This window comes from Fukomys damarensis, unplaced genomic scaffold (assembly GCF_012274545.1).
Source record: "Fukomys damarensis isolate Sample0158 unplaced genomic scaffold, DMR_v1.0_HiC HiC_scaffold_12, whole genome shotgun sequence".
Taxonomy (NCBI): domain Eukaryota; kingdom Metazoa; phylum Chordata; class Mammalia; order Rodentia; family Bathyergidae; genus Fukomys; species Fukomys damarensis.
Window position 1 is genome coordinate 30,475,713 of NW_022900924.1, and position 14,355 is coordinate 30,490,067.

General features: G+C 33.1%; 1 protein-coding gene across 9 annotated transcripts in view; it reads right to left on the minus strand.

Moving 5' to 3' along the window:
• Mecom (MDS1 and EVI1 complex locus) overlaps positions 1–14,355 on the minus strand; it is a 548,121-nt gene that overhangs the window by 1,836 nt on the left and 531,930 nt on the right. For 8 of the 9 annotated variants that reach the window (XM_033762515.1, XM_010632345.2, XM_010632340.2 and 5 more), the window contains 5 exons: positions 13,835–13,912; positions 9,751–9,920; positions 7,687–7,831; positions 4,234–4,470; positions 3,220–3,403 (listed from right to left, as the gene is read on the minus strand). In XM_033762515.1, coding sequence (XP_033618406.1) covers positions 3,220–3,403; positions 4,234–4,470; positions 7,687–7,831; positions 9,751–9,920; positions 13,835–13,912 — 814 coding nt within the window. The remainder of the gene's footprint in view (positions 1–3,219; positions 3,404–4,233; positions 4,471–7,686; positions 7,832–9,750; positions 9,921–13,834; positions 13,913–14,355) is intronic. The other variant, XM_010632341.3, reaches the window with a different exon arrangement.

The window sequence follows — 14,355 nt, forward strand, 5'->3', positions numbered from 1 at the left end:
TTTTTGGTAACAGAGATCGAACTCAGGACCTTGCTCCTGTGGGGCAGTAGGCAGAACCACTGAGCTAAATCCCTGGCCCTTTTGTACTTTTTTGAGAGCAATGAAGATGAAATGATCTGCCCAAGGTCACTCAACTAGACGGAATACCTAAAACTGATTTCTGCACAAATTTTAATCCAGTGTTCTTTCTCCAGTACCCCTCTGGGCTTAAAATATTCACTAGTGATGCCCAAAGACCTTGAGAATTGAAGTGAGTCAAATCATCTCCAGCAACATATAAAACAAAGTGCAAGACCCAACAATGTCCTAAGCAACTTGCTCTCTGGCATTTGCTAAGCAGAAGGTACATGAAGGTGCTGTGAGGAAGTTCTCTTTCTTCCTTATTATCATGTCAAATTCTAAATAGCTGTTCAGAGAATCCCCCATTTACTGCCAAGGTAAATATTCAAATGAAATGTTTGGTCTTGACTTGTGAGTGAACTTTTCACTGTTGATTTGCTATTGTTGGTCTCATCCATTGCTAAACTTGCTCGTCAAAATGCTGCTGAAGTGGAATCATTAAAGTCCTGCCAAAGACATTCCACTGTCTGTAAACAAAGACAAAATGCCTGTTGTTAGGCAGAATTTCATCTCTGGAAGTCATGCTGAGACATGTGGCCAGTCTGTGGTTTCTTCTGTAATCATGGCATTCAGTTAGAAAATCTGTCTTTACAGGCTGATTTTGATTTGCTGGGTCAATGCTCTAAATGTACACATTTGACTTTTGTGTATGCAATTTGCCTTCTGGACCTGTACAAAACCTCGGTATTCATTTAACAAGTATTTCTTAAGCATGTACTCTCGCCAGGCACTGCGCCAGGTCCTAGAGAATCAAAGATAAGTAATATAGAGTCTTTCTCCTTTCCAGAGTTTAGAGTATGGGTTAAGTGAACAATGAACTTAAATTATCTATTCAGATAATGTATCTACCTTTGAAGATAAAATAATCAAATAATATTCTGAAATATCTTTAAGAAAATTTGTGATCTTTGGAAAGATGCAAGGGAGTACAGAGAAAAGTTTGAAATCTTTAGTCTAAATCCTGGTTCCTAAACTGACTGTTACTCAGCTGACACTGTGACCTTAGATAAGTTGTTTTGTTCTGAGGTTTTATTTCCACATATACGATGCAGTAAATAATAGTACTCATCTCCAAGTGTTACGAAGGAATCACTGACGCTGACTTACATTAAGTGCTTCACTCAGTGTGCCTCATTTAAATAGGATTTACTATCATGAAATTAATACTCATATTTGTAGAAGAGAGTTTTTCAAAGAAGGTTTCATGCAGAATGCGGCCTCTGTTGAATTGGTCAACATTTTTTATTCAATCACTACAAAACTCACAAATTAAAAATAGAAACATTTTGAGAAAAACATCTGAACCCTCCAATTCTAGAAAGAGGTAAATATAGACTATTTGCTTATTAATAATCAAAAGAAATAAACATTTTAATGCACAAGGATCCATGCCCAGCACATAGCTGAGTTAATAAGTCACAGAATACAGAATGAATTGTTTCAGGAAATAAAGTCAATTTGCACAAATGCCCCACCATTTGCAGACTGATATGAATGGTATAATCAAGTAACAAGAAAAATACAAGCTGGGATTACAAAATGCTAGTATTTCTTATGATGATAATTGTCGTCCCAGTGAGGCAGGGACTTAATGCCAACATGCTGCTACTGAAATATATAACATATCCATTCTCTCTAAGTGCTCAAGCCTGTTGGTTTCTATAACATTTGACAGTTTCTGAGGTAAAGTATCATGTCTCACCATGAAAGTATTTTTGGTGAAATGACTAAAAGAAGTTTTAAAAGGGGAAACCTGGATCCTTCTGATAGCGTTGATCAACTAGAAAGAGAGAACAGAAAATCAAAAGGCTTTTTAAAAAATCCTAACAAATTTTAATGGATGGCTCTGAGGGAAAATGAGCTGTCGACCTTGGCTAACTTTTAGTAGAAACAACTGAAAATTTCACTTTCTTCCCAGCAGACCTTTGAGAAGAAATGGATACTTTCACCACTCTATTCATTGCAACAAGGAAAAGGTATCAATTCATAGCCTTTAAGTTATGTTCTCAAATAAGTGAAAATAGTGTTGTCCAGGCTGGCTGCCTTTACTTGAGTTCAGAAAGAACATTAATTTTGCCATCATCATACAAATAACAAGGTTTTCACTGAATTTAATAACATTTAAAAATTTGTATTATCCCACTGACATATTTTTCCTATTTCAATAAAGATTTGCTATTACAATATACTACATTTGCTCTTAAGATCCACCCAGAACATCTCAGCCAAATAGGAAATCAATTTCAAATGTACAAGCCAATATGATCACATTGTTTGATAAATCCATCCACCTCCAAAGTGGTCCAGTGGATCCAATAATTCAATCAACAAATGTGATAATAGGAAATAATTTCTTAAAAAGATAGACCTGAATGAACATTTTGGTTAAGTGTAGATGTCAAAATGAAAGTACTGAATTCCTTTTCTTAAAATAAAAGAACCAAAGCTCTTTTAAGTGATATTTATGAATGTTCAAACAGACTTAGTTTTAGACACCACCATGCTACAGTGCCAGTGAATTTGTGTACCATTCGTTGGTTTAATAAAAATTGGCAGGTTTTATTTCTAGATATGCCACTAAGTTGATAAAGACCTTGATAACTTATTTCATTACTGATTTCAGTTTGCTTCTAGATTCTATAATTTGATGACTTGTTAATTGACTATGCTTAACAACATACTATATACTGTAAAAAAAAGAGTAGAATCAGCTTTCCAAAAATCCTAAAATGTATATTATGTTGTCAAAAAATATAAATATTAAGCAATTAAAAATAATTCTCAAGTAATATGTAAATAACTAAAACAAACATTATGAACTATATAGAAGTAAAAGAACTGTTAAGTAAAGGACAGATTGTTGTAAAACAGGGTTTATCTTGTCACAGAAGTTTCTGTGTAGAATGCAAACATATTAATTGCTGTGTTGGTTAACTCTTTTGGATTCAGTCATATGTAAAGACAGGAGCATTGTGGGCAAGCATGTGGACCTGTGTCTAGAATACTGCAAAGGTAAAATATTTGCTTTTTGATGATCAAAGGAAATGTACTTTTTATGCACAATGTCCCCATGATGCTATACTGCAGGAAAATATGTACCTGTGATTTGGACTTTCTGTGTAACGGCTGTTTAAGTTCCTCTGGCACATGGGAAGTACTAAAAGAAGACAGCTCAGCTTCAGTATAGTGATTATCTTCCATTTTCCTCATTTTGAGGCTATCTGTGAAGTGCCTTATGTGATCTAGAGCAGAAAGTCCACTTTTATATTCTTCCTCTTTATACCTAAAATGAACCAATGGGAAAGCACAGAAGTTTTGTTTTCTTTTCTTTTTCAGTTTGTTTTCCAATCAAGTCACTTTCATTTGAACTTAAACAGCTGTCAAACTTCAAATTGCATTTGCTGTGTAAAGTATCACGCACCAATTTTTGGACCCTTTAAAATATTGATAAATACCTTATCTTAAAACATGCTTTTCCTTAACATTTTTAATAACTAAAGTCAAGCATATATTTGAGATAAAATCAATGACATGTTAGGTTGGCAACGTGTACAGACAGAATTCATACATCTAAAATTTCCATTTAAATTAAAACTAGTTATGAAAACATGAGATCAGCACACATTATCCTCATGAAAATATAATATTCCTGTCAACTTAACTCTTTGGTTAATTTTTCCATTTAAACATCAATCATTTATGTAGATTATACAAGTATCTAGTGAAGTAAAATTTATATTAGTAAGATTTGCCCAATTACTGAATGAAATTATATCAAGTTGAAATCTATATTTTCCCTTGGGTTTCATAAGTACGGTCTAGACTATTGTATATTTGTGCAACTTTCATACATCCTTCCTACCTCAGTTAGTGTTCAACAAACACAAATGCATTGATATGCTTGCAGATTCTCTTCATAGTTCACTTTATGTTACTCTTGTAGACGTGATGCACCGTGTGTGCCTTGCTAATCCCCATTTAGTTTTTGTGATTCTACGATCTCAGAAATTCCTTATCAGCTCAAATGTTGTAATGGAAAAATAGAGCAGGAGGAAATGCCAATGGAAGTGGATCTACTGTTGTTTAACTTGTCAGGTTGCTCAGCTTACTTACCTCATTGGAGACGTCTTACAGCTCATCTCCAGGGCGCTGGCTTCTTCGAAGTCATCCTCGGGGTTTCCTGCATGTAAATTACTTGTCACGGGTTCCTTTCCGGTTTTTCCTATAAGTTCATTGTCTTCATCCTCCTCGTCCAACAACACTTCGTCTTCCACTTCTTCATCATCCAGTAAGTCTGAATTCTGACTGGTCACCAAAAGCTTTTCATCCTTAAAGTGACTGCCATTCATTCTATCAAACAGAAGAAAAAGAAAAAGTTTCAATTACTGGCTTAATTTTTGAACATGCAGTTAGCTTTCTTATCATCTCCCTAAAAATTATCTAGCTACTTCAACATTTACAAAGGAAATTTTCATTCTTTATACTTTATGGCAACCTTGGGAAAATAATGTAATTTCTCAAATTAAAAAATGAGGAAGAAATAATTGGAAGCTTATTAAGATTATAAATGGAGTCTCTGGCAGAAGTGGAAAAATAATCTCAGCCTCTGATTTCTTATCAGCCTTTTGCCTGACAAATTAAATCGATGTATGCAATACAAAAAGCACATAAATGTTTTCTTTGTAGTATGCACCTAATTACTATTTAAGTGCCCACCATTTAAAATAACTGATTATGGGAAATTTATATTTCTGAGCAACATCGACAATACCTTCAACACATACAAATAAAATAAATCTCAAGGTTCAGAAAACATGAAATTAGCTACCAAGAACCAGTGCTATTTTCTGTTACCAGATGACATTTGTGGAACATTTCTCTTAGACAATCTATTCAAGCTTGGAAGCAATTAAGAGCTCACTTATCTGCCTTATTTCACTTATCAAGAATAGTCTGAATATCAAAAAGTTTCTTGTTTCCCAGGAAAATACCATTGTGAGAAATGAACTAGAAATGTAACTGTACAAATATCTTCAGAAGTTTGACTTAGTAAGCACTTCTAATATAATGATGCAAAAGAACAGTATTATATTTTAAAATGCCATTTGTAATATTTCTGTGTTTGCAAGGATTGTAAGATATAATTAAAAGAGCAATTATAAAAAAGTTTAATTACTCAAAAATCTAATTTAATATATTTGAGGGCATTTATAATTAAGATAAACTGTTCTGGCTTTCAAATGAATATTAAATAAGGAATTTGGATTCAAGTTTTGTTATAAGATTGAAATTAAAACTGTAGGAATTTTAAATTAGCTATAAAAAGTAATATATAAGAAATAATGTTTTGATTTTAAGAGTGTAGGCTCTTCCTCTTAAGTTACATGACTAGAGAATTAAACCACTTGCAAATTCAGAAAGCTTGTGAGGGATGGAAAGACCCTACGTATAGAGATGTGCTAATTCCTGGCCCATTCACGAGCTTCCACTTTCCCTTATTCCTCTATTTCCTGTTTTAGAAAAATCATGGAGACTATTAAATTACTGTTAAAGTCATGTATGATTTTCACATGGAATGTAAATATCTGTCAGGCTATGGGAGATCTAGCATCATAATGCATTCCCAATGTTTTCTCACATAAAACATAAGCATAATATATTTAGATTTCCCAGAATAAAATTAACAGATAAGTAAAACATTCTTAGACACGATGCACAGAGTAAAAATTCATTTGATTGAAAAAGTTCATATCATTATTACTAAGTAACTCATACAACCAATCTCTTAACTTCTTTTATCACAGAATGGTGCAAACACATTTTGCACAGATATAAATTATTAGTTCCCATGTACACTGCCAACTTGCAGATTAAATGAATTGAAATTGCTACTTTTTTAAAGGACAAGTAAAGAACAAAAGAGCATGAATGAAAACCAAAAGTAACAAAAGCCAAGTTATTTAAGAAAATATATTTGTTAATTATGCTTTCAAATATGGCAATAACTTATTCATCAAAAGTAGCCTTATATGAGTTGAGGAGGGAAAAGTTGGATGACTCAACTTTTCTTCTGTGCAGTTTAGGCATGTTGAAGCCAGATGTTATAGCAATAATGACTCACAAATTTCCAATTAAAAACTAAAGAACCTGAATAAAAACCTGAGAACTAACTGATGTCTTTTACTCGATACTTCTTATTTGCATCATGTAAATACTGTTATCAAAATGTAAGATTGTGACTATGCTTAACTGCTATCATGACACCATACTCCTTCCTGGTATCTGTTGCCCTCACACACTTCCTAGACACTGGCAAGCAGAGAAGATTTGTCCAACTGCACAATGTTATAGCTGTAATCAGACTTCTTAGATGCCTAGAAAAACCTTTCTTTCCTCTTTTCTTTAGATAGACTTTTACACAAGTCAAAGCATGAAAGTGGCCATATGCTTTTGTATATTTTGGTAAAAATGTTCAGATGAAGCAAGCCTTAATGGAGAAACTACCCTAAATAACTGACCTTGAATTTCTACCAATTTCAAAAAAGAGATCACTAACTTCATATAATTGTGTAATGAAAACTAATGAAACTTTCACTAATTTCATGCTATGTTAAAATTTTCAATGTAGCATACTAGAGTTTTGGCATTTTAATAAGTCACAAGAGAGCTATGTTCAGAAAAATATTCTCAATTTCATATATTTAATTATATGCAGATAAGAAAATTTACATCTAGTAATTTTGGCAATAATAATGTTTCATGAACTTCATATACAAGGTAAAGAGTTAGGTAAGTGTGAGTTATTATCAAGAGCCTTAAAAGCCTCTCTTAATATATTTTATGCTGATGCTGATAAAAGAGGACCAGTGTACTAGGTCACTAAAAACAAGAATAATTATGTCCCCTAAAGTAAACTTTGCAGAATTACACGAGTGTTCCCTTGAAAAGACACAAAGCAGTGACAGAGTCTGAATTAAGAAGTCTCCAACGGTTTCTAAATCAAAGATATTTGGGTGGCAATAGGTGTTTAATGTATAAATACATCTATACAGAGAGAGTAGAAGAGACACAAATATAGAGAAAGAAACAGACTCACAGATTGTCTGTAATACACATAATATAAAATATAGAATAGTAACCACTAATGGCCAGTGATCCTATTGAATCCCTGTGGTAATTTTCCTATCTCTTTCTAAAATTTTGATAAAGTATTTAAACTAACTACGAAGAGAAGCAGAACAGCCCTATGGCACAATCAAGGACTCTAGAATCAAATGGGCTGGGTTGAATCCCATTCATTACTTATGTGACTTCTGGCAAGTCATTTAACCTTTGATGTCTCCATTCCTTCACTAAGAACACTGCAGTCACTATCTCAGAGGATTATCATGAGAATTAAATTAATATGTGTAAGCTAGTAATTTATATTGTATTTAATATGTACTACATAAATGTTGGCCATTAATGGCAGGAGTATTAATAATGCCACCAAGTGAATGCAGCGGGTACATTTTTAAAAAGCACTATTGCAGAGGTCATAGTGTTTAAAGTACAAACCCATCTTACCTCTCCTCTGCATTCCTGGGAGACTGGCTGCTGTGGTTGCTATTCCCGATGAAATTTCGAATTTCTGTGAAGTATGCATCTTCCTTGTCATCCAGAATGGCACCTGTGCTTTCCAGTTCAGAATGAGGTGACGATGTTGCTGTACCTGAGTGGAGCAAAAAGCCTTTGTGACAAAGATTACGATCTATCTGGCAACTTATTTTTAATCTAATTCCTTAGTAATTTGATTAGTGTTGCTTATGAAAACGCACCTTTTGAATATTAATAATAGTAATTATAGGAGGTCAAAGTCTTCCCCGTTTATAGTATACAAGCCCAGGAAACTCCTTTGGGAATATTTCCAACCACCAAAATAATAACTTACAGTCTCAGTGGATGTCATTTTTCTCACCAGCTTTATCTTACCCCCACTGTGACATAGGAACACTTTTTATTCATATAATCAGTAGACAGGGTGAGACAAATTAGAGACAAGTCTTAAACTCTGCTGTACAAAACTGTTCTGAACACTGGTTACAGGCAATACATTTTCATTGAGGCTAAGCTAAAATGAGTTACAAAATAAAGACTGAAAACACACTGAAAAATTTGCCTTCTGATTTTGTGAGCTAAGCTATGCACAGACTCAGAACATACGAGCTCAGAGGCTGATCCAGTTTTCAGAGGACAATATTGGATCTGCCTGTTACAGGAAGGTCTTCAGCTTCTCTACAAAATTAAAATTATAAGACCAAAATTAAAATTATAAGCAATCCAGGGATTGCTGTATGGTTTACATATATTGGCACAAACATAATTTTATATGTGGTCAAATTTTACATCTACATTAACTATGCTGATTATGTTGGCAGAAAAGTAACTATAGTTTGATAGTTCATTGTATTAGTCTCTATGACAAAAACAAGAAGTTAGAGTATCACCCCTACTTAACCAACGTATGATCTGGGTTAACAGATAAGTATTCAGTTTTAATGAGTTACATTTTTTAAAACTTTTTTTAATCCTGAAATAACACTGATTACAAAATTATAGTACTATGCTAGAAGGGTCACACAGAAATTGTTTTGTATGCTTAATTAATGTCTGTGCCTAAAATCTAATAATTTAAAACCATGATCATTAGACTTTTACTTTGAATATTAACAGTATGCAGTTCTAAGTAGTCACTATTCAAGATCATGGGCAATGTGCCTATACAGCAGAATTAATAATAAAATAATTTCCTTAAGGTTATTAGAATAGTATATATAAATCCAACTTTTTTCCTGCTTTTAAAATCTCTTTTCCTCAATTCCATGCTCATTCCCTTCCTCTTCATTTATTTCTTTGACTCTAGAGACAAACTGTAACTGAATGGCTTGGCTCTGCAGACACATGCCAGCAGGCAAATATTAGTTAATGACTCAGTACCTAATTCTTAGGAGCCAAAGATGAAAAGACCAACAATACTTTCTGCTAAAAATGTGCTGACCTGGCAGGCTTGAAATAAGGTAAGATGAGTTTTTTATTTATTTATTTTTTTGTCAGTTAATTTTAACTTAATTTCACATCAGAATTTGTGACAAAGATAAAACTCATCCATTGTGTTCTGTGGGTTGATCTGATCAGTCTTCTATCCCTCGTCTTTAAAAAGTTACCTTCTAAAGATTGTCTGAACAGGCTGGCTTTCTACAAAAGCAGCAATGGTTCCTAGGTTAATATACAGGGGCTGCCACTGCGGAAATTCTGCCACGTTGAGGCAGTAAGTTAAATGATTGTTCCCTGCAGTTTAGGCAACCTTGGCACATAGATTTCCAGTGAGTTTGAGACATGGCTCTCTTTGCTTGAGATTGCCCACTGAGATGAATCCAGCAGGGGGGAAAATGATAATAACCCAATAAGGCCACCAACTTGTACATTAATCAATAAACTAGCATTCACATGATTCTAAAATTTCAAGGGAAGTTTGCTGTTAACTTTCACAGACAGATCTGATTTGGAAGCCAAAATGGAAATAAGAAAGATCATAATTATCTTTTAAAATATGAAAAAATGACATCTTTTCCTCATAATACAATTACTTACCAGACATGTTCCCATTCTCATGCTTCTTTAAGTGTCTGTCTAAATTGGTTTGCTGACCAAAACACCTATCACATAAGTGACATTTAAAAGGTTTTTCCTTATTGTGGATGTTCCGAACATGCCGCTGCAAGTTAGAAGATATGCTAAATGATCTGTCACAGTATTTGCATCTGAAAAACAAACAGAGAAAATATCTGCAAGCAAATCCAAAGATGTTTTGCAAGAGATCAAAAAATCATCCATTAAAAAAAAAAAAAACTCTTTAGTCAAGGCACCAGGAAAGGTATTCTTCACTTAGTCAAGAATTCAATTCCAACAAACTTTGAGAATTACAAAGATCTTCATGACTTTATAAAAAAATTGTAATAATGTATGGGTGATTTGATTGTTCCCAATTTTATAAAGGCAGTAAGTTCTAATATTTTAAATGAATCTTAAAAACTCAGGGTGTTAAAAACCATAGCACTGGTTTTCATCCTCTGATTCATACAGTGCAACTGAATCCTTTATAAACAAACATGAAACAAATTCTTGTATTCTTCAAAATACAAGGATACTTTTAAATTCAAAATTGAGAGTCTAATTAAGTAATTTCCTAATCAACTTACCTAGTCTATTGCTAATCCCCAAGAAAATTTCCTTATGTTGCCCAATGTAGCAAACACATTCCAAACTTTTAAAACAGAAAATGTAAATAGTGTAATCTGATACCAGACACTGATTTTCATAACGTGTTGATTAAGACAAGACCTTTAATAATCTTTATGACATCATAAAAGCAAGTAATAACACTGTTAAATTCTCCTTTTGGAAGAAAGGAAAAGTTTGCACCAACTCTCTCTGTATCCCCAAATTTTCCATTTATATTTTTTCTTATAGTCACAATTTCAATAGTACCTCTAAACAAGGTTTGTTTTACAGAAGAGCATTTATTATTGGTTGGCTAGTTATTTCTGCTTTCTACTTGATATTCATAAAAAATTAAGGTTATTTTAATATAAAATAAAAAACATAAAATGTAAATCTCCCATCCCTCCAGTCCTATGAAGAAGGAAGAAAAGTGGTTTTTATAATTGATGAGGTTATTCTCTAGTGGCATTTGAAGACAAAAATTTTATAATTTGTTTTTGCAGTTTCTATGTAACCTGCTTGAAAGAAATAATTGACTTTCTCCTAATGAAAATTTCTAACTTAGTGGCCAATAAATTCTTCTATATGCGAAGGGCCCTTGTCCACTTTTGAATGTAAACACAGTTTCAAGTGCAGTGATAAGAAATCCTTGGGCTACTACAGCTGTCCTTGTGTGATGCTAGAAATCTAGTCAGTTCAGTGAGAAAAGTTAATCTATTGTGTTAGTTACTCTGGCACAATAACAATAACCCAATTAAGGACTGATGTGGATTTCCCTCTTAAAATTATCTGGCATCCTATGGTTCCTCAATATTTATTGCTTATAATTATGATGTCAATAAATTTGTGTGAAACCCTACAGCGACAGTAGTTGTGTATTTTACTTCTGCTTTTGAAAAAAAAATATTTGTGGATTCATGGACTTCCCTGCAATAACTCTGTTTAATTCCAAGGCATGCTGCACAAGGCATAGTACCTTTAGTACAGTTTTGTTGTACTAAATAAAACAACCTGAGAACTGACAGAAAACTTACACTCTTGCCAACACTTTGGAAAAATCTTTACTTATAAAATTTTCTACACAAATCATAAGGAAAAGAAATTTCATCTTTGACATACTTTCAATTTTCTGTTTATATGTGAAGGGGATTTTCCAAATCTAGTAAACCTCTTCTTAAATCTGAAAAAAGCAAAGTCTACACAATGATCAACTGTTACTTTATATCTCTCTCCTGCTAACATCTTGGCCAGAAGAGTGAGTGGTTTAAATTTTAAAAAATAATCCATGCTATTCCAATAAATTAGTAGCTAGTTAAAAGATTGCTCAAATCAAAACTGAATTTCAAAAATTCTTAAAATGCACATTTGGACAACATGCTATTAGGTTTTCCTACTTATTACAGGTAAATACTGGATCAGAGAAGCTTTTTAAATCATGGTCTAAGAAAAAAAATTCTGAAGGGAGAGCTTTGGACCTGGGTTTAAATTCGGGAACCAGACTTTCTTTCCTTTTTTTTTTTTTTTTTTTTTTTTTGTTGAGAAAGTGTCTCACTATGTAGTTCAGGCTGACCTAGAACTCATTATGAAGCCCAGGCTGGTTTCAGCCATAAAAAATGAGAAATTAGAATCATTCATAGGAAAATGGATGCATATTGAGGATATACTCTTAAGTGAAATAAATAAGTCACACGTGTAAATACCGAATAGTTTCTCTGGTGTGAAAAACTATAATTGTATATAAGACCGTAAGGGTATAAGTGACAATGTGAAGTAGGAAGAAAAGGGCTGAAGGTGTAGGTAAAGTGGGAAGGATAGGGGAAAGGAAATAAGGGGAAAAATGAAAAAATGGAAATAAAATATTTGTAAAAAGGGAAGGGAGGAGGGGGTGAAGGAAGGGATAAGGGGAAAAAATGAGAACCAAGACCTGTCATGTAAAGGTACAAGATCCCAATGATGAATGTAACTGTACTGTATACCTAAAATGTACCAATAAACTCAATGAGAAAAAAAAAACAAGGTATTGGAATGAGGATTTAGCTCAGTGGCACTGTGCCTGCCTTTCAAGCACAAGGTCCTGAGTTTGATCTCTGGTACCAAAAACAAAAACAAAAACAAAAAAAACCAAACAAACAAAAAAAAACCAGTTATTAACACCAAAAAAGAAAAAGAAAGAGTAAATGTGTGTAATGTCATAGTTGCATACCAGTACCCTTGGCCATAGCAATTGGATGTGGAAATCTTTTCTTCTGCTTCAGCAGAATTCCTGAGAGATGGAAATTTCTCGAAAGGAGACATTATTTAAATCTACTCATTATTATATCTTTTGAGATCTGTTATATCAAGTGCATTCTACTATGCATGAAGTTGAAGTGTCACTTATGATTTATAAAATATACAGAAAATCAAAAATTTGAGAAAACACTGATTTGCTGAGTTCAAATCACTCTACTTTTTTACTAAAATTTTACTTATCTTAAAATAAGCATTGGCCTGTCTGTTTTTTATTCTTGTATGTAAAAAAACTTTGAAATTGAATAAATTGCTTATTTTAAATCAAATGTTTAATATTCAGACCAAAATAGTTTTACACATATGCAAAGCATAAGAATTTCAAAGGAGAATGAAATTATGATATTACTTAAGATAAAGATCATTTATTCTTAGAAAAAGTACTCATAAATTCCCAATGCTTTGCAAAACCATTGTATATTAAATAATGTAATTATTTTTTAAATCTGGGGGAGGCTATGTTGCTTATTTTCATTCTTTCGTAAGCAATAATACTAAATATATGTGTCCCATGTACCAACATATGGCTAATTTTGACCTTTAACAGAATAAGCTAAGAGATACTTTAGGCAATTGTTGATAGAGTTGACATTTTTCCATGTAATATACTCTATTTTATCTGTTCTGTCTCTAATTACAGATTTTTGATTCCTCCTCACCACATTTAAGATTCCTTTTGTTTTTTCCTTGATCTCCTGTTGGTACCTGTGAACAGTGACTTAGCTGGTCTAGGAGAACAAAGCATGGAGGACCGTTAACTCCTAGGTCAGACTTGACACATAGAAAAGAGAAGGTGCAGTGTTATGACTTTCATCAGTTAAGAGTATTAATTGTCAAGAAGAGAGAGCACTAAAATAATAAAAGAAATTTAAAAGGCTAACATCTCTTAAAAGCTTATTTTTTTATTACACATTGTGCTAAAACTTTTAAACTGAGAAGTAGGAAGCCTTGATTAAAGAAATTGGGACTCTTAATTTTAAGCAATCAGGTGCTTGCTTCAGCAGCACATATACTAAAATTTTAATCCATCAGTTACATCTGGACTCAACACAGTAGGAGACCTACATTCAGACACAAAGGGATATAGCCTCCTTTACAATTGTGCCTAGGTCCACTTTGATGTTTATGATATTTATGAAGATATTTAGAAAAATCATTGTCAAACCTGTAAGGCTGCTCTCCTGTGTGGGTTCTCAAGTGCCGTGTTAGGTTTGCAGACCTTGGAAAAATCTTACCACAGTATCTGTTATGGAAAGATGTTTATAAGAGAAAGTCAGCACAGTCAACTTTATTTGTCTCAAGCCACATAGCAGCCAGATGCTTATTCCTGATTTAATTAATCTTGCATGGAACTCACATGTCTTTGGTATTTAAAATTTGCAACAAAACCATTCTACAGATATAAATAACTCTACAAATAAAGGCTGCATTGTGAGATCTGCTTGAATTTGCTGATGCATAAGTAAGCAGTTTATGAAAATCGACATCAGTTTTGATGACCCACATATGCCTCTTTTGTTAACTCTGTATCTTTATATTTACAAAACTGAATCAGACAAGGGGATCAAAAAATGACAAGACTTTGTGATTCTGGGTTGACATAAACGTATTTCAAATGTTTCAACTCATTTTACGTGTCAGGCACCGTGACAACTCCCTATACGTTGAATGGTACTAGATCAGATA